Source organism: Cherax quadricarinatus, chromosome 7, assembly GCF_038502225.1.
Source record: "Cherax quadricarinatus isolate ZL_2023a chromosome 7, ASM3850222v1, whole genome shotgun sequence".
Taxonomy (NCBI): Eukaryota; Metazoa; Arthropoda; class Malacostraca; order Decapoda; family Parastacidae; genus Cherax; species Cherax quadricarinatus.
Genome location: NC_091298.1, coordinates 23,036,974 through 23,062,993, shown reverse-complemented (window position 1 = coordinate 23,062,993; position 26,020 = coordinate 23,036,974). Strand labels below are relative to the sequence as shown.

Here is a 26,020-nt window from a genome sequence, read left to right as displayed (position 1 = left end):
ATAGACAAATGCAAAGTTCTAAATGTTGGACAGGACAATAACCATGCCACATATAAACTAAATAATGTAGATCTTAATATTACGGATTGCGAAAAAGATTTAGGAGTTCTGGTTAGCAGTAATCTGAAACCAAGACAACAGTGCATAAGTGTTCGCAATAAAGCTAATAGAATCCTTGGCTTCATATCAAGAAGCATAAATAATAGGAGTCCTCAGGTTGTTCTTCAACTCTATACATCCTTGGTTAGGCCTCATTTAGATTATGCTGCACAGTTTTGGTCACCGTATTACAGAATGGATATAAATTCTCTGGAAAATGTACAAAGGAGGATGACAAAGATGATCCCATGTATCAGAAACCTTCCCTATGAGGATAGACTAAGGGCCCTGAAACTGCACTCTCTAGAAAGACGTAGAATTAGGGGGGATATGATTGAGGTTTATAAGTGGAAGACAGGAATAAATAAAGGGGATGTAAATAGTGTGCTGAAAATATCTAGCCTAGACAGGACTCGCAGCAATGGTTTTAAGTTAGAAAAATTCAGATTCAGGAGGGATATAGGAAAGTACTGGTTTGGTAATAGAGTTGTGGATGAGTGGAACAAACTCCCAAGTACCGTTATAGAGGCCAGAACGTTGTGTAGCTTTAAAAATAGGTTGGATAAATACATGAGTAGATGTGGGTGGGTGTGAGTTAGACCTGATAGCTTGTGCTAACAGGTCGGTTGCCGTGTTCCTCCCTTAAGTCAATGTGACCTGACCTGACTAGGTTGGGTGCATTGGCTTAAGCCGGTAGGGACTTGGACCTGCCTCGCATGGGCCGGTGGGCCTTCTGCAGTGTTCCTTCGTTCTTATGTTCTTATGTTCTTATAAAAACGGGTATTAAGTCTGAAGTAACACATACAGAGTCTGTTTGGATAGAATTTTCAGAGGGGCATGAAAAACTGATTTTAGGAGTGATATACCGTCCCCCAAACTTAGATAGGGACCAAGGGAAACTACTATGGGAGGAAATTGTTAAGGCCACAAGGCACGATAATGCAGTAATTCTAGGAGACTTTAACTTTAGTCATGTTGATTGGAATTTCTCGACTGGGAATTTAGAATCATACGACTTCTTAGAAGTATTTCAGGATTGTTTTTTGAAGCAGTTTGTGACAGAACCTACAAGGGGAAATAACCTGCTTGACTTAGTTATGGCAAACAATGAATCCCTTGTTAATAATTTAGAAATTTCAGAGGAACTGGGTGCTAGCGACCACAAATCAATTACATTTAGCATTGAATGGAAGTACGATAGTAGCGATAACTCAGTAACAGTCCCAGATTTTCGCTTAGCAGATTACGATGGGCTTAGAGAACACTTATCATCTGTTGACTGGGGTAACGAAGAGAGCTATCAATATGACAGTTTTCTGAACACTATACATGCTGCTCAAAGAGCGTTTATCCCATATAAAGAAATTAGATCAAATAGAAATGACCCAAAATGGATGAATAATAGGCTCAAATATCTACTAGGGCATAAGAAAGGAATTTATAGGCGTATCAAAAGAGGTGAGGGTCATCTTATGAATCAGTATATTGACATTAAGAGGGACATTAAAAAGGGGATAAGAAAAGCTAAAAGGGACTATGAAATTAAAGTTGCTAGGGATTCTAAAACTAACCCAAAAAGTTTTTTCCAGGTCTATAGAACAAAAGTTAGAGATAAGATAGGTCCCCTTAAAAATAACTATGGGCACCTTACTGACAAAGAGAATGAAATGTGCTCGATTTTAAATAATTATTTTCTCTCAGTTTTTACACAGGAAGACACTAACAATATTCCAGTAATTAATTTTTACAGTGGGCTAGAAGAAGATAAATTATGTAACATCACAGTCACTAGTGAGATGGTTGTGAAGCAGATAGACAGACTGAAGCAAAATAAGTCGCCGGGTCCTGATGAGGTTTTTTCAAGGGTTCTTAAGGAATGCAAAATGGAACTCTGTGAACCATTAACTAATATTTTTAATTTATCTCTTCAAACAGGTGTAGTGTCTGATATGTGGAAGATGGCTAATGTAACTCCTATTTTTAAAACAGGGGACAAGTCGTTACCGTCAAATTACCGCCCAATAAGCCTGACCTCAACAGTAGGCAAATTACTAGAGTCAATTATAGCTGAGATTATAAGAAGCCATCTCAATAAGCATAGCTTGATTAATGATACTCATCATGGATTCACAAGAGGCCGATCTTGTCTAATTCATTAACTTTCTTCAGTAAAGCTTTTGAGGCTGTTGACCACAATAAAGAATTTGATATTATTTACTTAGATTTTAGTAAGGCTTTTGATAGAGTTCCGCACCATAGACTGTTAAAGAAAGTGGCAGCTCATGGCATTGGGGGAAAAGTGCTCTCGTGGATCGAGTCATGGCTCACTGACAGGAAGCAGAGAGTGTCCATAAATGGGGTTAAATCCGAGTGGGGATCTGTAACAAGTGGCGTTCCACAGGGATCAGTCTTGGGCCCGTTGTTGTTTATAATATATATCAATGATCTTGATGAGGGAATTACTAGTGATATGAGCAAATTCGCCGATGACACAAAGATAGGTAGGATAATTGATTCAAACGTAGATGTTATGGAACTTCAGGAGGATTTAAACAAACTCTATTCTTGGTCAGAAAAGTGGCAGATGCAGTTCAATGTAGATAAATGCAAGGTTCTGAAGCTTGGGAGTGCCCATAACCCTAGTACTTATAAGTTAAATGATGTAGAACTTAGCCATACAGATTGCGAAAAGGACTTGGGGGTTATGGTGAGCAGCAACCTTAAACCAAGACAGCAATGCCTAAGCGTACGTAATAAGGCAAATAGATTACTGGGATTTATATCAAAAAGTGTAAGCAACAGAAGTCCAGAGGTCATACTGCAGCTTTATACATCATTAGTAAGGCCTCACCTAGATTATGCAGCTCAGTTCTGGTCTCCGTATTACAAAATGGACATAAATTCGTTAGAAAACATTCTGCGTAGGATGACTAAATTAATACATAGCATTAGAAATCTTCCTTATGAAGAAAGATTGAAGACTCTTAAGTTACATTCACTTGTTAGACGAAGAATGAGGGAAGACCTGATCGAAGTGTATAAGTGGAAGATAGGTATTAATAAAGGGGATATTAATAAGGTCTTGAGGATGTCTCTCCAAGAGAGAACCCGCAGTAATGGATTTAAATTAGATAAGTTTAGATTTAGAAAGGACATAGGAAAGTATTGGTTAGGAAATAGGGTAGTTGATGAGTGGAACAGTCTACCTAGTTGGGTTATTGAGGCTGGGACTTTGGGTAGTTTCAAATCTAGGTTGGATAAGTACATGAGTGGGAGGGGTTGGATTTGAGTGGGACTTTCACATCAGAGCTTATTTCTTGGGTGGCATTGAAAATTGGGTTGGGCAAATGTTTTGTTAGTGGGATGAATTGTAAAGGACCTGCCTAGTATGGGCCAGCAGGCCTCCTGCAGTGTTCCTCCTTTCTTATGTTCTTATCTAACCCCCTCCCCCAAACCATCTATCCCCCTCCCCAACCATCTATCCCCCTCCAATAACCATCCTCCCCCTCCCCCATAACCATCCATCCCCCTCCCCCTAACCATCTATTCCCTCCCCCTAACCATCTCTCCCCCCCTTCCTTCTGTAGTGCAATGGGGCAACCTAGAACTAGGATGAGAGCCAAGGGCCCAACAGACGAATCTGGGAGGGAGGAATGGGAGGCAGAGCTCAAAAAAAGGGAGGAAGACTGGGGAAGGAGGCTAGATGAGCTTGCAAGGAAGATGGAGGAGAGGTTAGCTGCAGAGTGCAGAATGTGGGAGCAATATGCCACAGTAGCAGAAGCCAAGATACAGAGATTAGAAGAGGAGCTGAGAAATCTGAAACAGCCTAGAGATAAAGATAATACAGAAATAGCATCAGCAATGTTTACATCAGACACAAAGGGTCTGAAGGGAGCATGGAAGCTAAACTGTATGCAGAGGTCCTGCCAAACCCACAAGGGGCCAAAACAAAGACAGGGAGCACAGTAGGACAGCATGAGAGGTTGGAAGACATTGAAGGAACTAGGACATGTGCAGGGACCTTACCAGACACTTGTGGGGGCCAGGAACAGGTGAGCAGGAAGGACAAACCAATGAGCATAGGGGCCACAGCTAGGGAAGGGATTGAAGGAACACTCCACGGGAAGGAACTAAAACACCTCAGAGGATGCAATGGGAGTCACAGTGGGAGGTAGAAAAGGAGAGATCAGTTTTTCTCTATGGGCTAGATGAAGTTGAAGGGGAAACTTATGATGAAAGAAACCAGGAGGAGAAAAAAGCGATTGAAGGTATCATGAAGATGATAGGCGAGGGAGACATGACCCAGGTGGCAAATTTTCGGAGAATCGGGTGGTTCACAAAGAGAAGGAAACGGCCTCTCAAGGCAATTTTCAAGGCAAAATCAACTCGAACCATGATCCTGCAGGAGAAAGCACGGCTGAGAGGCAAACAAGAGTTCAAGAGTGTGCACCTCGATCGAGACAGAGCACAGGAGGAAAGGATGATACTGAAAGAGAGAGTGCAAAAACGAAAGGAGGAATGGGAGAAAATGACAAAGAAGAGCAGAATAACCCAGGCACAGGTGGAAGGGCAAACACACCCCCCCAGAAACACCTGCAGAAGGACTCCAACCACGACACCTCCAAGGCAACTGAACAATCTAAACCAACTATCACACACCGATCCCTCTGTTCCCCCCCCCGCACCACGAACCCTACCTCTACAGCAACCCCCTATGGGAGCTCTTCCTCCACTTCCACTGCAACCCCCCACAGGCCCCCACCAGGGCTCCTGCTATCCCAACCCCAGTATTCTCCCAGGACCAGTTACAATATTAGAACAGAAGTTGAAGGTTTGGTACACAAATGCAGATGGATTAACGAATAAATATGAGGAGTGGCAAGAAAGAATCAATAACAAGTCCCCAGACATCATAGCAGTTACAGAAACAAAACTCAGAGACAATAACAGATGTAATCTTCCCTCCAGGATACCAGATCATGAGGAAAGATAGAAGGGGCAGAAGGGGAGGAGGGGTTGCTCTACTCGTAAAAAACAGATGGAAATTCGAGAAAATGGGAGGCATAGACGAGACAGGAGAATGGGACTACATAGTAGGTACACTTCAGTCTGGGGAGCACAAGGTGGTCATTGCAGTGATGTATAATCCACCACAGAACTGCAGGAGGCCAAGAGAGGAATATGAAGAGAGCACCAGCGCAATGGTGGACACACTTGCTGAGGTGGCAAGAAGAACTCACTCCAGCAGAGCAAAGTTGCTGGTTATGGGTGATTTCAACCACAGGGAGATTGACTGGGAAAACCTGGAGCCACATGGGAGGTCCCAGAACATGGAGAGCAAAGATGTTGGATGTGGTGCTGGAAAACCTCATGCACCAACATGTTAAGGACACTACCAGAGTGAGAGGGGAGGATGAACCAGCAAGATTGGACCTTGTGTTCACCCTGGGCAGTTCAGACATTGAGGACATCACATATGAGAGTCCCCTAGGAGCTAGTGACCACTTGGTTCTGTGCTTTGAATACATAGTAGAGTTGCATGTGGAAAGAGTAACAGGAGTTGAATGGGAAAAGCCAGACTATAAAAGAGGGTACTACATAGGTTTGAGGAACTTCCTGCAGGAGGTTCCGTGGCAGGAAAGCCAGTAAATGAAATGATGGAATATGTAACAACAAAATGCAAGGAGGCAGTGGAAAGATTTATTCCCAAGGGCAACAGAAGCAATAGGAAGACCAGAACGAGCCCCTGGTTTACCCGACGGTGTAAGGAGGCAAAAACAAAGTGCAATAGAGAATGGAAAAAGTACAGAAGGCAGAGAACACATAAAAATAGGGAGATTAGTCGCAGAGCCAGGAACGAGTATGCACAGGTAAGGAGAGGAGGCCCAGCGACAGTATGAAAATAACACAGCATCGAAAGTCAAGACTGACCCGAAACTGTTGTATAGCCACATCAGGAGGAAGACAACAGTCAAAGACCAGGTGATCAGACTGAGGCCAGAATGTGAACTCACAAAAAAAGATCAGGAGGTATTTGAGGAGCTAAACAGGAGATATAAGGAAGTTTATACAGTAGAGACAGGAAGGGCTCTGGGAAGACAGCACAGAAGGGAACATCAAGAGGGAATATACCAACAAATGTTGAATGACATACGAACACCCGAGGAGGAGGTGCAGAAGCTGCTAAGTGACCTTGAGACCTCAAAGGCGATGGGAACGGACATCTCCCCATGGGTCCTTAGAGAAGGAGTAGAGATGCTGTGCATGCCCCTAGCCACAATCTTCAACACATCCCTTGAAACTGGGCAACTACCTGAGAAATGGAAGACAGCAAATGTAGTCTCCATATTTAAGAAAGGAAACAGAAACGAGGCACTAAACTACAGACCTGTGTCTGACATGTATAGTATGTAAAGTCATGGAGAAGATAATCAGGAGGAGAGTGGTGGAACACCTGGAACGGAACAAGATTATAAATGAAAACCAGCTGGGTTCATGGAAGGCAAATCCTGTGTCACAAACCTTCTGGAGTTTTATGACAAGGTGGGTGGGTTGATTGCATTTTCCTGGACTGCAAGAAGGCCTTTGACACAGTTCCTCACAAGAGATTAATGCAGAAGCTGGAGAATCAGGCGCATATAACAGGGAGGGCACTGCAATGGATAAGGGAATACCTGACAGGGAGGCAACAACGAGTCGTGGTACGTGATGAGGTATCACAGTGGGCGCCTGTGACGAGCGGGGTCCCACAGAGGTCAGTTCTAGGACCAGTGCTATTTTTGATAGAGGGGAACGACATGATGGAAGGAATAGACTCTGTAGTGTCCCTGTTCGCAGATGATGTGAAGCTGATAAGAAGAATTAAATCGGATGAGGATGAGGCAGGACTGCAAAAAGACCTAGACAGGCTGGACACGTGGTCCAGAAACTGGCTTCTCGAATTCAACCCTGCCAAATGCGAAGTCATGAAGATTGGGGAGGGGCAAAGAAGACCGCAGACAGAGTATAGGCTAGGTGGACAAAGACTACAGACCTCACTCAGGGAGAAAGATCTTGGGGTGACCATAACACCGAGCACGTCACCGGAGGCACACATCAACCAAATAACTGCTGCAGCATACGGGCGCCTGGCAAACCTGAGAATAGCGTTCTGATACCTTAATAAGGAATCGTTCAAGACACTGTACATTGTGTATGTTAGGCCCATACTGGAGTATGCAGCACCAGTCTGGAACCCACACCTGGTCAAGCACGTCAAGAAGTTAGAGAAAGTACAAAGGTTTGCAACAAGGCTAGTCCCAGAGCTCAGGGGAATGTCGTACGAGGAAAGGTTGAGGGAAATCGGACTGACGACACTGGAGGACAGAAGGGTCAGGGGAGACATGATAACGACATACAAGATACTGCGGGAAATAGACAAAGTGGACAGAGACAGGATGTTCCAGAGAGGGGACACAGAAACAAGGGGTCACAGTTGAAAGCTGAAGACTCAGACGAGTCACAGGGACGTTAGGAAGTATTTCTTCAGTCATAGAGTCGTCAGGAAGTGGAATAGCCTAGCAAGTGAAGTAGTGGAGGCAGGAACCATACATAGTTTTAAGAAGAGGTATGACAAAGCTCAGGAAGCAGAGAGGGAGAGGACCTAATAGCGATCAGTGAAGAGGCGGGGCCAGGAGCTCAGTCTCGACCCCTGCAACCACAATTGAGTACAATTAGGTGAGTACACACACACACACACACACACACACACACACACACACACACACACACACACACACACACAAACCTTGAAATGACGTTCTTCATCGTGACTGACCTGTAGTGGGCAGCAAAAGGAAGGAAGGTAGGAGGCTGGAGAAGCAAGAACTGTAGCTAGGAGAGGAAGGAAACACAGATGAGAAGGGAGAACAGTCCACTGTTGTGAACTGTAATACAATATGTGAGCTAAAGATTTATTGTTTACAATTATCAGTAACTTTTACGCAACTTTTAACTGTTGAAGTATATATTTCTCCTCTTTATTATAATTGTTATCGTTAATGCGATCATTACTGCTGAAAACTGTGATTATATTTCCAATTAATTTTGTCCATTTAATATATATATAAATATCCCTCTCGTATATATTTTATTAGCAATGATTCAATATTGCATGTTATTGGCTGTGTTCACAGGAAGTTACTCTTCCCTTTCATTTACATGTACGGTAATTTGTAAATCGTATTTTGAGTATCATTTTTTGTTTAACACGTTTGCCGTCTCCCACCGAGGCAGAGTGACCCGAGAAGGAAACACTTTCACCATCATTCATACTATCACTGTCTTGCCAGTAGCACGCAGATACGACAGTTTACATGTCACTCTAAACAGCAAATATCCCAAACCTCTCCTTCAGAGTGCGCGCACTCTACTTCCCACCTCCACCACTCTAGTATCAATATAAATATTAAAACAAATATTTGGAAATTCATGAAATAAAAAATGTTACATGTGCATCAAAGCAGAAATTGTGAAGTCAACATAACGACACACGGTAAATGTGCTCAGTAAATGCAACGAGAGGTGTATGTTTCTCAGAGTACATACCCGAAGAGTTTAGGCTCCATTTTAGGGATTAAAGTATTCTTGACTGGCATTGAAGAGGCTACAGGCAGCCTTAAAAGGCACATAAGTTCCCCAGTCTTCTAATAGCATCTTCATTTTTTCACTATAATCTACCTTGTCCATAATTACTATTGCATTTGCTTTGTCTGTTTCGTAAGGTGAAGTCCAGGATCTTTCCTCAATTCATGGTATAACTTAACAAATCTCTGATGACAATTGTCCTCAAAGATTTGTTAAGTTATACTATGGTATAACTTAAATCTTGAAGGACAATTGTCCTCAAAGACAAAGCAAATGTGATAGTAATGATGGACAAGGTAGATAGTGAAAAAATGAACATACTATTAGAAGACAGGGAAACTTACGTGCCTCTTCAAGACGCACCAAGTACACGGTAGACTTGAAGCCCCATTAACCAATCAACCTGAGTCCTGGTGGCGAAGACGACGTTGAATCCCTTCCTCTATCTCTCGTGAATTTTTGCTGTGGCTTCAGGCACAAGCGTGTTCCACTCAGAATCACTGGTAATTTAGAGCCAGTAATTATAATAAATAGTTACACAACACACTAACTCAGCTTCAGCAAGTCTTGATCAGTTCCAGCAAGTCTTGATCAGTTCCAGGAACTTCTGCTCAGCTTCACCAAGTTCTGCTCTCACAATTATTAATCACTAACTTAGGTAGTTATAACCCACTACATCACTCAGGTCAATGCATCCCTGATTCTCATTATTATTATGATCATTGGGAAACGCTAAGAAGGTAGGGGTTACTTATACAGTACCTGTGGCCAAGGAGGTAGTGGATCAAGAGCCCTAGAGGGGCATCAAAGTCTTGGTCTTCAAAACTAACCTTGAATTGTCTCAAATTTTGACGCGGAACGGAAAAAAATAGATATTTGGATGGCTACCAGGACGTTTCTTGATTATGATGACATTATTATTAATACTGGGAGTCGCTAAACTGATAGGAGTCCCACAGAGATCCTCTGTTTTCCATGTTAATAACCCACAAATTAAATTGCCTTAGCTGACTCTTGTGGGACACACTGTCAGCGTGAGTCTTGATGAACAAGATACATTACACCAGTACCATGAGAGAGTCATGATGAACAAGATACATTACACTAGTACCATGAGAGTCATGATGAACAAGATACATTACACTAGTACCATGAGAGTCATGATGAACAAGATACATTACACCAGTACCATGAGAGAGTCATGATGAACAAGATACATTACACTAGTACCATGAGAGTCATGATGAACAAGATACATTACACTAGTACCATGAGAGAGTCATGATGAACAAGATACATTACACTAGTACCATCAGAGAGTCATGATGAACAAGATACATTACACTAGTACCATGAGAGAGTCATGATGAACAAGATACATTACACTAGTACCATCAGAGAGTCATGATGAACAAGATACATTACACTAGTACCATGAGAGAGTCATGATGAACAAGATACATTACACTAGTACCATGAGAGAGTCATGATGAACAAAATACATTACACTAGAACCATGAGAGAGTCATGATGAACAAGATACATTACATTAGTACCATGTGAGAGAGGCTTCTCAGCTACGAAATTTATAAACCTAACCTTGAAGTCGATGTTTTGGTATTAAAAATTATGATAAGGTTCAAGTATAAAGGAAGGAAATGAAAGCAGATTTCAGCTGCTATGAAACTGTATATGAATTAGACCCCGCCTTTCATATAATTAAAATAAAGTTAATCAATAGGGTAGGAAAGGAACATAAACATGGGACAGATAAAACACACACACACACACAAAGACAGGATGTTCCAGGGAGGGGACACAGAAACAAGGGGTCAGAATTGGAAGTTGAAGACTCTGACGAGTCAAAGGGATGTTAGGAATTATTTCTTCAGTCATAGAGTTGTCGGGAAGTAGAATAGCCTAGAAAGTGAAGTAGTGGAGGCAGGAACCATATATAGTTTTAAGACGAGGTTTGATCAAGCTTATGGAGCAGGGAGAGAGAGGACCCTGTAGCGATCAGTGAAGAGGCGGGCCCAGGAGCTATGACTCGACCCATACAATCACAAAAAGGCGAGTACACACACACACACACACACACACACACACACACACACACACACACACACACAGGCGGGGCCAGGAGCTCGGACTCGACCCCCGCAACCTCAACTAGGTGAGTACAACTAAGTGAGTACACACGTTTTACAATGGGCTAGTGTAAAAGCAAAAGAAAACGAAGAAAATTTTTGCTGGGAAGACAGAGGTGTCAAGTTCCGTCAAGAGTGGCAGAGTTTCCCATTAATTAGGATTTAAGAACGAGAAAACTCAGCTAAACAAGAAAACAATAGGAAAATTTAGATTTTTTAGATTTCTGTCGCTGAAGCAGCTAGTTTATTGTGTGAATAAGAAAATGGTATACAATACCGACTTGTTGATAAGACACGTGTACAACAGTTAGGTATTTTTATTCCCATACGTTTCGCCTACACAGTAGGCTTCTTCAGTCGAGTAAAGGGGAATTAGCAGAAGTAGAGATGTGAAGACGATGTAATCAGTCCATCACCCCTGAAGATGTGGTTTTAATGTGGTCAGTCCCTCAACCTGGAGAAGATTTTTTGCTCCGTAGTCTGGAACAATGTGAAGTTGAAGCAACAGTACTGGAGACGGTATTGTATGCTATTTTCATATTCACTCTGTCAGACACTGCAACACATCGGTATCAAAGTACAGAAAACACCTTCGACAACTTTTTCAAGTGAGAAGGGATGGATCTGAGAGGGATCTGACCTCTCAATGATTATATTCTTCTTCTAATAGTGGGCTGCTCCTCACCTTTGACAGTACTTGTACAAGGCTCCATGTTACTGCTTCAACTTCACATTGTGTCAAACTGAGGAAAACTCTTCTTTAGGCTGAGGGACTGACCACCTCAAAACTACATCTTCAAGGGTGATGGACTGATTACATCGTCTTCAGATCTCTACAGATTCTGATAACTCTCTTGCACTGGACTGAAGAATAAGACATGTACAACAGTTATGTATATTGTTGAAACGTTGCACCTACACAGTAGACTTCTTTAGTCAAGTAGAAAGGCAGCAGGTGTAGTAGTGAAATGTAGATGATGTAACCAGTCTATCAACCTTGGAGAAAAAGTATATGAGGTGGTCAATTCAGCTCCATAATCTGGAACGATATGAAGCTGAAGCATGAGAATAGAGCCTTAAATACTGTCGAGGTTGAGGTGGAATATCTCTTAAGACATTGTAGGGGATGGGATTCACTAGAATCTTGGTACAGACAACTTCCACACTTCATCGCTTAGCTGCTAGTTAAGAGTGATAAGGACTGGGTTCCAGAGGGACCTGCCTACTTCTAGTGATTACCGTCCCCTACAATTTTTCGAGATCTTCCACTTCACCTTTGACAGTGGTGTCGGTGGAGGTTAGGTCACACCTCGTCATGGTGTCAGTGGAGGTTAGGTCACACCTCGTCATGGTGTCAGTGAAAGTCAGGTCATACCTCGTCACGGTGTCAGTGGAAGTCAGGTCATACCTCGTCACGGTGTCAGTGGAAGTCAGGTCACACCTCGTCATGGTGTCAGAGCTTAGGTCACACCGTCATGGTGTCAGTGGAGGTTAGGTCACACCTCGTCATGGTGTCAATGGAAGTCAGGTCATACCTCGTCACGGTGTCAGTGGAAGTCAGGTCACACCTCGTCATGGTGTCAGAGGTCAGGTCACACCTCATGGTGTCAGTGGAGGTCAAGTCACACCTCATCATGGTAATGGTTGACACACACCTTGCTCCTTCCAGCTAAAGTTGCCATGTAACGGATCACAGTAACAATGTTTTTATATGTCTGTTAACAGTGATTGATCTGGCAGAGAACGACCTCCAGGTTAGCCTAAACATCGTGTAACACCACGAATAAGCAAGTTTTTTTTAGGCAGAAGTACACATAAGTACAATTATCATACGTAGTTTAACACAAGTGTCAATTACGTAGGATAACCCAAAAAGGTCAGACACACTTGACTTATTTCCACTGAGATCCATGTAATATCTCACTAATTAAAGCCTAGTTGTTTGCAATTCTGTCATTGCGATTTCACGAGTCTATCTGTATGTTGCAGTAGAAATCAACCATGATCATATCCTTAAAAACTAAAACAGCTAAGTAACTCAACTGTGTGAAAATCAGTTACGATAAAATGAGATACAATAAGAATAAACTGCGATATTTACATGAATATTAGAGAGAGGATCAGCTTATAATACTCTGCACTTTGCACGAGACTATTATTGACTGAAAAGAAATATTGATAAAACCAGAGTTTAGGACTAAGTTGGCGTTAAGAGTCGCACGTTTTACATTACCGATTACGATGAACAAGAACAATCAGATGCGTGAACAACAGCGAACTCTGTTTATGAAAGAGATTGAAGATTTAGACACTTATGCAGCATATGGGAATCTTTATTCAGGAAACGTTTCGCCACACAGTGGCTTCATCAGTCCAATACCAGCCACTGTGTGGCGAAACGTTTCCTGAATAAAGATTCCCATATGCTGCATAAGTGTCTCAATCTTCAACTTGTCGGTTTTTCAAACCATCCATCACACATGAAAGAGATTCATGGTTCAGTTTACATTATGTTATTTTAACTCACGAAATCGTAATAACGCAACTGGCAACAAACTACAGCCTGGGGTTTTATGACTCACTTGCCATGGGTACTAAACCCACCGTTCCGTGGTTTATTATTTTATTTGGTATAAACCTTGGTAATAAATACCGACACGTTGGTTTAGAAAGACACGTAAGCAAACACTATGACATATTTATTAGAAAACGTTTCGATCCTGGGACCTTGATCACTTCTAACATACAGAGGTAGAGAGGCATTATATATATAGGCGGAGAGTGAGGTGTGACGCACGTGACCTGAGGAATGTCATAAGAACATAAGAATGGAGGAACACTGTAGAAGGCCTACTGGCCCATGCGAGGCAGGTCCTTATCAAAACAACCTCTGCCTATGAGGTTCGAAACGTTTTCTAATAAATATGTCATAGTGTTTGCTTACGTGTCTTTCTAAACCATTATTTTATTTACAAAACATTATAACCTTTAAAATTGTTCAGTTTCCAACGTCATCCAGTTTATACTGTCATTATCAACTTGTTACTGTCGTGACTAGGATAATCATATATCACATAAATCATAGTCACAAAGAAAGTAAAACTATTCAAAGATTATATTTTACATTCTACAGTCCATGTTAATAACTCGTTCTGTCATCGGTCGTAAATGTTAGAAAATTTAGTCAAAAGGGAAAATATCACATCACTGATGCCGAAAGATTGGGTGGGTTCTTAGGCAAGGTTTGTAGGGAGAGTGGCCTCTTCCTCTAGGCACTAACCACTCAAACCACACCACCTCGTTAAGGTGACTCAGCGTCAGATGGATGCATGTACATAAATATGCCTAGTTGTTCGCTAGATCAATAATTACAAAAACATGGCAGAACATGAAAGCCTTAACATGAACAGTGTTAGTGGTTTAAATAAGTCACCTTAACAACTACTAGAACATATTAAAAAACTACTATTATCTGAGAGAGATGGAGAGACCGACCTGAACCACTTCAGCCTATGGTCTCGTGTCGCCATTTTTGGCCAGAGCCTGTGTTGACTTCTCACGTTTTCGTTTTCCGGTCCATTGATTTCCAGAGGCTAGTGTTACACAGAGTAACCCGAACACCGAGTTACTGACCCAGATACCGAGTTACTGAACCGAACACAGAGTTGCTGGCCACACCAGGATTTCTGGTCATTCTAACATATGAACATGGTTCCCAAGAGTTTTACTGGAGACTCTTTCGGACGTCAAAGCCCGCGACCCGGTCCCAGACCAGATTTCCGAAACCAGTGCCTCAGACACCAGATTGGGAATCGCTGTTGTATGAGATTTAATGTGGAAGAGCTAATTATATTTCCATGTTAGGGAAGTTGGGAGGAAAGAAAGAGAATGAAAGGGGAAAACAGGGAGGAGAGAAAGCATGGGAGAGAAGGATGAAAGGAGAGCACATGGGAAAGAAAGTTAGAAGAGGACATGGAAGTCTGCATCGAGGCTATCTGCTAGGAACTGTCTACTTCTACCGAGATTAAGGAGTATCGTATATTATCTGGTCGTCCCGTGGCTTCGTAGGCAACGCTCTGGCCTCACACACTAAGTGTCCGTGACTCAGTCCCCGGCAAGGCTGGGAACGTTGGGCATGTTTTCGTACTTAACCTATTCACCTAACAGAAACTAGGTACCTAGGGTGTTATCTGACACTTGTGGATTGCATCCTGGAGGACAAGACTGAGAGTCCCCAATGGAAATAAGACGTTGTCCACGATGACGCACTGACTTTCATGGGTAATCCTGGGTGGCTAAACCTTCGAGTTAAAAATCCGAACAAATCTTATCTTATAAGTCAACGATAGAAAAACAGCAGACATTCGCCCCCACCAGTTTCTATAATGTCAGTGGGCGGCGTGAAACGAGGAGACTACTGTTACTTATCACTGTGTTTTTCACTGATAAAATCAATTTACGCTAACCCAGCAATCTTGATTAATAGATTTACACTGAGTATACAGGTCCTAAAGGTTTTTGCAACTATTTCCACTAGGAAACTATGCTTCTATACTTGCATGAATTCTATATTTGCAAAATGCTTGTCCAGTTGGTTGTTGAGCAACTGCAATGCCTCTGAGTTTACATTAGTCTATTCCATTCTGACGATTTCATTCCATTGTTTGGATTGTTGACTCACTCAGCACTTCAAATAGCTTTTCATGTTTGTGTCAAAGTCATTCGATACCTTGAAGGCCTGAATATCTCCTCTTATTCTGTTTCCGAAGAAAATAAGATTGAGTGCTCTGAATCTTTCTTTAAAAGGTTTGTTTCAGAGTGATGGTACGAGTTTGTTAGCTCTTTTCTCCGGTATATCTTCGTCTTTTATGTGATTTGGAGACCAAAACTGGAAGGCGTATTCAAAATGCGGACTAACAAGCGCAATATGAAGTATGTCAGAAGGCGTCTGGTGATTTGTGTTTGAAGTTTCTAGGTATGAAATCCAGCATTCTGTTAGTTCTATTGGTACCTTTGAGGTAGTTGTTCATGAGTACTCCAAGGCCCCTTCTTCATTTGTTTCGGTAAGGTTGTAGTCAAAAAATTATTTATTCATGTCCGAGATTGTTATACCCAAAATGTATTATTATTCACTTGTCTAAATTGAAATTCGTCTTCCACGTCTCGGACGACAGCGCCAACCTTTGCCACTATGGCAGGAATGTTATCCAGTCTACTTGATTTGTAGAACATAAGAACATAAGAAGGAACACTGCAACAGGCCTACTGGCCTATGCAAGGCAAGTCCAGTTCTCTCACAGGCTTAAGCCAATGCCTTGACCTAGTGAGGTCAGACACGTCACTTAAGGGAGGAGCATGGCATCCAACCTATTAGCACAAGCTAGTCAGGTCCAACTCACACCCACTCATGTATTTATCCAACCTATTAACACTACACAACGTCTTAGCTTCTATGACGGTACTCGGGAGTTTGTTCCACTCGTCCACAATTCTTACCAAACCAGTGCTTTCCTATATCTTTCCTGAATCTGAATTTTTCCAATTTAAAGCCATTGCTGCGAGTCCTGTCTATGTTAGATATTTTTAGCACGCTATTTACATCCCCTTTATTAATTCGTTTTCCATTTATACACCTCAATCATATCCCTCCCTAATTCTACGCCTTTCTAGAGTGTGCTGATTCAGGGCCCTCAGTTTATCCTCACAGGGAAGATTTCGGATACATGGGATCAACTTTGTCATCCTCCTTTGTACGTTTTCAAGTGCATTTATATCCATTTTGTAATACGGTGTCATGTTCAGTGGAAGATGTGAACCCAAAGTCTGAGTTGGGTAAACTGTAGACGACTTATCCCAGGTGTTACTTTTCTGCTGTTCTGGCTGGTTAAAAATCTTGTCCTTACTTTTAGTCCCTCGTTCTTCTCTGACGTACTTGAATTTCAAAATAAAAAACGATGAAAAAGGATTCGAAAGGCAATTTGTCTATCGAATTCTTGAGCACCACTTAAGACATTTCTCTTGCTTTCTCTCTCTAACCGTATGAAGTGTGATCCTCGAGTTTACCAGTCACTTCAATTTTTTTTATATGCATTACGTTTTTTTTTTACCAATAGTCTCAGCTAGTAGTATCGTCATCCAGCTTCACTTTCGTTCATCTTTTTCATGCTTCATTTTTCTGCGTAACGTAAATAAAATTCGTGGCTCCTAAAGGGTAAACTACCTGCTATGTCTAGGGGCATTTATATTATTTAAACTAGAAAAAGAAACCACTCTAGTGCCAGCTTGTACCTTCATACAAATTATAAAGCATAAATTTAAATGGTCAATGTATTATGAGGAACAACACAAAAACTCGCCTATACAAAAATATAATATATATTAAAAATAGAATAACATATACAACCTACAATTTACTTTACTACATACCATAACACCTTTACTCACTCACAATAGCTCACTAGCACACTGCTACTAGCGAGTAACACAAAATATATAAACATTTATAAACAGGGAGGCTCCATGACCCCCCCCCCTCCATCTGCAGGTTGTACAAGTACTCTCACAAAACTTAAAATAGGCCTCTGCACACTAGGGCCTCACAGGTAAATATGAGAGCACATAAACACAAAATTACCTATAGTATAAACTAAAAAACTCACCAGCTCACCTACTCACACAACTACGTCTTGCTCCATCTGCTGTGCTTCACCTACTGAACACCTCACTCTCTCTTCTCCTGGCCACTCTGACCAGGAATAATACGCGTCCAGTTTTAGAACAATCCCGGAACTATGCAACATTTTTTATACAATATGTTTAATACACCGTATAATAAATATACTGTGTAATAGTTATCCTTCTCGGTACTTAGACTCTCTTAAATCTGCTCCGCATTTCCTCTACATTATGTACATTTAGTAGTCCGATTCACTAACGTTATTAATTAAACTTACCAAAGCTGCTGAGGAAGCGGAAATCACCACAGTGTTATTTTGGATCTCAAAATTTATTTTAAATCGAATGATGTTTTGAGGACTATCTCGCAGTCTCTCGCCATCCTCGCATGACTATGAGTTCACAGTCGGTGGTCACAACAAACTAAAATGTTACCCCGAGTAGCAACAACAATCGTCCTCAAAACTTGTGGCCGCCTCCTGGTCCCCTGAGAGATTGCTTCACGAACATTAAAGTCTCCAACTAATATTGCTTCTTTGATAATTCAAATTGCCTTAATTCTGTTATAAGAGCGGATGTCATCCTTTTGATTTTGTTTGGGGAGGGAAGGACTGACGTACTACACCGGATATAATTTTCATGTTCCTATTACCTTGAATTTCTACATACACAGTCATTTCCCGGTACATCAAGTTTTCTCAGTTTCTATCGCAAGTAGATCGTTGTTAAGATACCGAGTCACTGTATTATCTTCCATACAAGTGACAGTTTTATACAAAATACTGCATTTAGTTAGGGCAATTTTTGCTGTTTGATGTTTTTCTGGGTCAAACCAAGATCAAGTTAGTCAAAATATCTGAATTTTCTAAGACGTATGTGGATAATTCATCCTCTTTAAAAAAGTACTGAGAGCATTTGTGTAAAGAACTTTTAATTCACTTAGCTGAGTTAATTAGTTTAAATTCCTGGCTTATACTAAGTTGTTTGTCCCCTCCTCAGTTGTACCCCCACCCCCTCCCTGTACATGAGAGAGGAGGTTGAAGGGAGAGTGGGATAGAGAAAGAGAAAGGGGAAAGGATCCAGAAAGCAATGGAAAGAGAAACACATGTCTGGCGTAATAGACAGGCAGACACATTTTTATAAGCGGATTTAGGAAAGTCTGCAGTTGGAAGTCACACACACACAGCATCTTGCAGTGTGGAGGTTGTCAGAGGTGCCAGAGGTGTCAGAGGTGCCAGAGCTCGTCCGAGGGAAGGGCTACCTCCTCCGCTCAGATAATTGGCCCCCAGAGAATCGGGGAAAGTTGAAGTGTATGAGGGTATTATTCGTGTTATCATCATTCATTATTCACCGTAAATGATACGACAGCAAAAGAGACGACATAAGCGAAAACAGATGACAAATTGTAAGTTAAAAAACGTAATGATTCTGTATTATGTTAACTTCTTATTTTTTACATGAGACGAATTATCGCGCTCTCTCTCTCTCTCTCTCTCTCTCTCTCTCTCTCTCACACACACACACACACACACACACACACTGAGTGGTTCTGATATAGGGGACTATGAAAGGCTCCTCGGTGCTAGTGATCACACGGTCCTGAGTTTCAAATATCTTGTGGAAGCAACAGTGGAGAGAGAAGCAACACAGGAAGAAGGCGAGAAGCCAAACTTCAAAAGAAGGAACTACACAGGCATGAGGCAATTCTTGAATGAGGTGCAGCAGGAAAGAGAACTAGAGTGGAAGACGAGTGAGATGATGGAGAATGTGACCGGAAAGTGTAGGGAGGCAGAGAAGAAATTCGTACCCAGGAGCAAAGGAAACAACGAGAATAAGAGACTGTGCCCATGGTTTACTCAGTGGTACACAGAGATCAAAGCTAAATTTGCTAGAGTAAGGAAAAATATGGAAGACAAAGAACTCAGAACAAGGAATTAAGCCGAAGAGCCAGAAACGATTATGCATGGGTAAGAAGGGAGGCTCATCGACAATGTGATAATGACATAACATCGAAAGGCAAATCCAACCCAAAGTTATACAGCCACTTCAGTAGGAAGACAACAGTATAGAACCAGGTAATCAGGCCGGAGAAAGGAGGGCTTACAAGGAAGTTTCTAAGGAGCACAGTAAGATATTTGAAAAGGTATTCTTAGAGAAGACAGGAAGGCTAACAGCGAAGCGAAACAGTGGAGTGCAGCGGCCAACGCAATACATACAACTGGTGAGGTGAAGCATGAGTCTGATACATCGAAGACAGTGGGACTATATCTCTCTCCGTGGGTCCTGAGACAGAGAGCAGAAGCACTGTGTCAACAAATCTATTGGCACAGGGCAACTGCCGGAGGTGTGGAAGACAGCAAATATAGTCCTAATTTCATAGAAAGGAGTCAGACATGTTGCGTTAAACTACAGACCAGTGTCAGTGACATGAGCAGTATATAAGGTTATGGAGAAGATTATCAGGAGAAGAGTGGTGGAGCAGCTAGAAAGAAGTGGGTTCATAAACGACAACCAGCATGTCTGGAGAGACAGCAAATCCTGTCTCAAAAACCTACTGGAGTTCTACGGTAAGGTAACAGAAGTGCAAGAGAAAAAGGGATGAATAGATTGCATCGTCTTAGACCGTAGAATGGGTTTTGACACAGAACTTCACAAGAGATTGGTATAAAAGCAAGAGGAGCATGCAGGAATAACATGGAAAGCACTTCACTGGATCAAGGCATACCTGACATGAAGGAAATAACAAGCGACTGTCCGTGAAGAGGTGTCGGAATGGGTTAGTGTGACGAGTGGTATTCCACAAGGATCAGAACTACAAGTACTACTTCTTGTATACGTGAACAACATGACTGAAGGGATAGAGTCAGAGGTATTCTTTTTCGTAGATATGAAACTAATGAAATGAATACAAGCAGATGTGGAACAGGAAAGGATGCAAGTGGATTTGACTCGCGAAATCGTAATGACGCGATTGCAAACAAATCATACCACGGGCGGGGTTAGAACCCGCGATCATAGAGTCTTAAAACTCCAGAACGCGTCGGTCTGGAGTTTTAAGACTCTATGATCTCGGGTTCTAACCTCGACCGTGGTATGGTTTCAAGGGGATTTGGACAGATCTGGTTTCAGAAGTGCAAAGTTATGAAGTTAGGGGAAGGGGAAAGAAGACCGCAGACGGAGTACAGGTTCGGGGGCAAAGACTGTAAACCTCGCACAATACTCACCTTGGGGTGAGTATTGTACCAAACATATCGCCCAAGACGCATTTCAGTCAAGTAATTGCTGTAACAAATACGCGTCTGGCAAATCTAACACTACTATTTTTAGACATAAAAGGAATCATTAACTAATTTATACACAGTATATGAGACCCATATTGGAGTATACAGCACCAGCATGGAACCCACACCTGGTCAAACATGTCAAGGAATTGAAGAAAGTGCAGAGGTTTGCAACGAGACTAGTCCCGGAGCCAAGGAGTATATCCTACGAAGAGAGGTTAAGAAAACTCAGCCTGACGTCACTGGGGGACATAAGCACTAGGAGGTGATAAGATAACGACTTACAAAATACTGAAAGAAATTGATAGATGGAAAAGAGGTAAACTAGGGCACAGCTGGAAGTTGAAAGTATGGATGAATCATAGGGATGGTAATCAGGAAGTGGAACGACCTGAAGAATGAGGTGGTAGAGGCGTGATTCATTCATAGGTTTAAGAAGAGGTATGATAAGGCTCTCGAAATAATGAGTCGATCTAGCAGCTGCGAGTACGTGTAGGCCAGTACACACACACACACACACACACACACACACACACACACACACACACACACACACACACACGCATGCGCGCATACATATTTCTTAAGTCTCAGGGTATCAAAAATGTAATGAGGTAAACGAAGAGGAAATGTAGGTTCCTTCCATTCACATTAAGTAGGTACGATTGAGTCCAGGAAGCCTGAGTCCAGGAAGCCTGAGTCCAGGAAGCCTGAGTCCAGGAAGCCTGAGTCCAGGAAGCTTGAGTCCAGGAGGCTTGAGTCCAGGACGCCTGAATCCAGGACGCCTGAGTCCAGGAAGGCGGAGTCCAGCAGATGTCGGCCAAGCCAACTCTAGAAGTAGGGTGGGAATCAGTGCCTCAACCCATTCAAGCACAATTAGGCGAGTGCAAGAGCACTCGCTCCTTATCCCATATACTCATAGCTTCATAAGCCCTGTTATACCTATTCTTAAAGCCATGTATGGATCATGTCTCTTCTAGCTCGTAATGCAAGTCGTTACACTCCCTAGCCAAACTGAAGATGAATATATCATAATGCTCCTATGACATTCAGCTGTGCCCTTGTATACCTGTTTCCCATCTCTTGAACAGTCTGTCCCTGTCCATATTATAAGTTACTATCAATATTTTGTATGTCGTTATTATGTCTCCCTTGGTCCGTCTGTCCTCTAATGCCACGAGATTAAGCTCAGCTAGTATCCTTATATATCATACCACATAGCTATGAGGTACGAGCTAAGACTGCATATTTTGCAACAAATATTTAACTGCCACACAATACTAACTAAACACTGTGAGGTTACGTCAGACGTAGCAAGGTTGGGTTTGTTCGCTGTTTTAATTTTTGCGGTCATATTCAGAAATTGAATACTACGTTTATTTTCGTGAATACATCTATCAATCCATAAGATAAAACTATTGTAAAAACAAAATTGTCGAAAACTCGACTGGTTTGAATACTGGTGAAAATGTAGAATACGTTTCCAGGACAGGTGAAAAGAAATCTCTCACGTTCATATCAAAATGCAGAATACAACGAGAGGGATGCACAAGAATGAATGAATACAACAGGAGAGGTGCATAAGAATGAGTATACTGTATGCATACGACACAGAGTTACAAGGTGAGGTCACAGTTCGGTCACTGCACAACACACTACTGTCTAGTCAGGTCATATTATCCTTATCAGCGTTGTTGCATCCTGCAGGACTCTGTTGCCAATAAATTCACCATGTATCAAATTGGTGTTTAAGTTAATATTCGCTGAAATAAAGCATGACTTGTTTCACTGAGAGTGACTTGCTTATAAGACGCAGATGATGCTTATAAGTGACTGTGGAGAAACCAGCCTCACCAGAATAAATGTTCAAGAATTAACTGAAGGGAGGGGAAGCAGCGCTAAACCCGTGGGGATAATACAGCGCCTGGGGAACTGGAAAGGAGTCAGGTTCGATTCAAGAAAATGGAGGACACGTCTATATTCCTTTAGATCAAGATCCACCTCATCTGCATCAAAGAATCTCCCTTCAGGGGATGAAAATTCTTTGAGAGGTTAAGTGAATTACGTTGTTTTCATATTAAGTATGTGTTTGCAGCGCTAGGCTGGGATGCTCGGTTTGTTTTGACGAAGATTTGAAAGTTAGCATAACTTTGTTAACTTTTTTTATTAGAAAGATGATCACACGCAAACAATGTTCTACCGACAACTACTGACACAAGACTTGTGATCACTGCTCTACCTACAGCTGTTAGCGTTTGTGCATGTTTACTATAGGTAACATTGATTATATTTACATTAAATCCTACACATCTCCTCTCAGATTTTTGAAGCAATTTTTTTTTAGCACTTAGCAAGTTTTTCTCATAATCATGGATGTAAAAGATGGAAAATTTTAAGTTTTCATTATTATTTCAAAATGTTTGAGGAACAGTGATCGATGAAAGAGCTACGAGCTTGGGTTGACCCTCAAGGAGGGAAGAAAAAGGAGGGAATTGAGTCGCTATATGGCACTCTGCCTGAGGTCAATTGGTGGCACTGGCAAAGTGGTCTCCTCTCGTTTCATTGATGTTGATACCAACTTTCCTACCAATTTTTACTTCTATTTTCAAACGGATTGCGTTCCTGCTTTTTTTTTTTTCGTCTTACATCGAGTTTTATTCCTCGCTTCTCAACGAGGTGTGTCCCTCGTTTTTCCACATGCAGACGAGTTACAATCCCCATTTTTCGATTTTCAAATGAGTTGCGTTCCTTGTTTCTAGATTCACAGTCTTTCACCAATTTCTTGACATGCTTGACCAGGTGTGGGTTCCATACTGGTGCTACGTAGTCCCTCATGGGCCTGGCGTACACGGTGTACATTTTCGACAATGAGTCTTTACTTAGATGTCGATAAGCTAGTCTTGGATTTTCCAGACGTGCATTTGCTGCAACAGTTATTTGGTTGATGTGCACCTCAGGGGTTACGCTTACTATGATACACCCTTTGTCCCTCCTAGCATGTACTCCCTCCGCGGTCTTCTTTGTCTTTCCCCAAGTTTTATAACTTTGCATTTGGTGGGGTTAAACTCCAGGATTCATTTGCCAGACCAGGCTTGTAGCCTCTCCAGAGGCATTTGTAGTCTTTCCTGGTCCTCGTCTGTCTGTATTCTCATTAGTTTCACGTCGTCTGAGAACAGGGATACCTATGACTCTTTCCATTTCGTCATGTTATTGACCTATACAGGAAACAGCACTGGCCCTACGACTGATCCTTGTGGAACTCCATTCGTCACATGCACCCATTCCGACATCTTGTCACGGACTATTATTCTTTGTTTCCTTCCTGTCATGTATGATTTGATCCTCTGCAGTGTTTTTTCTGTTATTCCTGCCTGCTAATCTTGTGAGCTGTGTTAAAAGCCTTCTTACAGTCCAAGAAAATGCAATCTACTCATTCCTCTCTCTCTCTCTCTCTCTCTCCAGTATTACCTCGGTTACCTTGTTGAAGAACTCCAGTAGGTTTGCAGCACAAGATTTTTTTTATCCCAGAAGCCGTGGTGTATTTGTGTGTGTGTGTGTGTGTGTGTGTGTGTGTACTCACCTATTTGTGGTTGCAGGGGTCGAGTCATAGCTCCTGGCCCCGCTCCTGGCCCCGCTCCTGGCCCCCTGTGTGTGTGTGTGTGTGTGTGTGTGTGTGTGTGTGTGTGTGTGTGTGTGTGTGTGTGTGTGTGTGTGTGTGTGTGTGCGCGCGCGCGCGCGTTGTAACTTGTGGTGTTGGTTGAAGAAGCATCTCCACGAGTACATTTGTCGAGTTATCCGACCATATACATTTTGCGAGACTTCCCCTACTCCCTTCCCCTTAATATATACATGACTATACTTAGTATGAAGACACGCAGTATTAAATTCTGAATAAATTCTTGCATGTTGGCCGAGTCGTCTAGGCGAGTACTTATTTGTCTGACCGAGAAAAAGTTAATAAACATGTTTACGTGGAATACAACACACATAACATGGGTTCTCTGGCTCTGAGGTTGATGTTTACATGGCTATAACACAATGGGCGATGTTTACATGGCTATAACACAATGGGCGATGTTTACATGGCTATAACACAATGGGCGATGTTTACATGGCTATAACACAATGGGCGATGTTTACATGGGATATAACACAATGGGCGATGTTTACATTGGATATAACACTCACAGCATTGGCTCTCTGTTCTCGGGATGTTCTCTATGTTCAAATTTATTTATACTGGATCCTGTCACATACCTATGATATGCATATGATTCTGCCTTTGCAGCCCGGTCTGAGACCAGGCTTTGTTGTTGGCTACCTGATCAATCAGGCTGTTGCTGCCAGAGTGCAAATGCTACTGAAAACTATTAATATTTGAATATCTTAGAATATCCATAAATTTATTATTAAATACAACGGCTGTCTCCCACTTAAATAGGTGAGGTGACCCAAGAAAAGAGGAAACACATTCACCGTCATTCATTTAATCGTTGTCTTAAGAACATAAGAATGGAGGAACACTACAGAAGGCCTACTGACCCATACAAAGCAGGTCCTTATCAAAACCACCACTACCCAAAGATACCAAAGAATTTACTCCCTTATCCACGACACCAATCAAACCCAGCCCCTCCCACTCATATATATGTCCAATCTCTTTTTAGAGCCACTCAAGGTCCTAGCCTCTATCACCCTACTCGGAAGCTTGTTCCACGCATCTACAACTTTGTTCGAAAACCAGTACTTGTCTATGTCCTCTGTAAATCTAAATTTATATAACTTAAATACGTTATTTCTGGTTCTTACCTCGTTCGATATCCTCAGTATTTTATTAATGTCTCCTCTGTTTATGCTCATCATCCACTTCGATGATATTTCCCCTCATTTTATGTCTTTCCAGAGAGTAAAGATTCAAGACTATCTTCATACGGGAGATTCCTTATATAGTAAATCATTTTAGAATGTTGACATCACTGTTTAGTTGACCCTCAGAACAGCAGTATCCTCACTTCTAATGCACTTGCATACAGAGTTCCCTGGATAACGATTTATCAGCACCTGAACATATTTTATGGAAGTCTTCATCAATAAGCTCTGCATTCTAAGTCTTTCCATTTCCTGTGGGAGTTAAATGAAGCTCTTCACGTGATATGGTGGGGGTTGAAGAATGAGAGACACTTGTGCATCATC

The 26,020-nt window shown here is 41.9% G+C and overlaps 1 protein-coding gene across 1 annotated transcript in view; it reads left to right on the top strand.

The window, feature by feature from the left end:
• LOC128687001 (putative neural-cadherin 2) overlaps positions 1–21,089 on the top strand; it is a 1,231,968-nt gene extending 1,210,879 nt beyond the window's left edge. Inside the window, exon 29 of the mRNA XM_070082105.1 lies at positions 20,908–21,089. Coding sequence (XP_069938206.1) covers positions 20,908–21,089 — 182 coding nt within the window. The remainder of the gene's footprint in view (positions 1–20,907) is intronic.
• Positions 21,090–26,020: the final 4,931 nt, after the last annotated feature.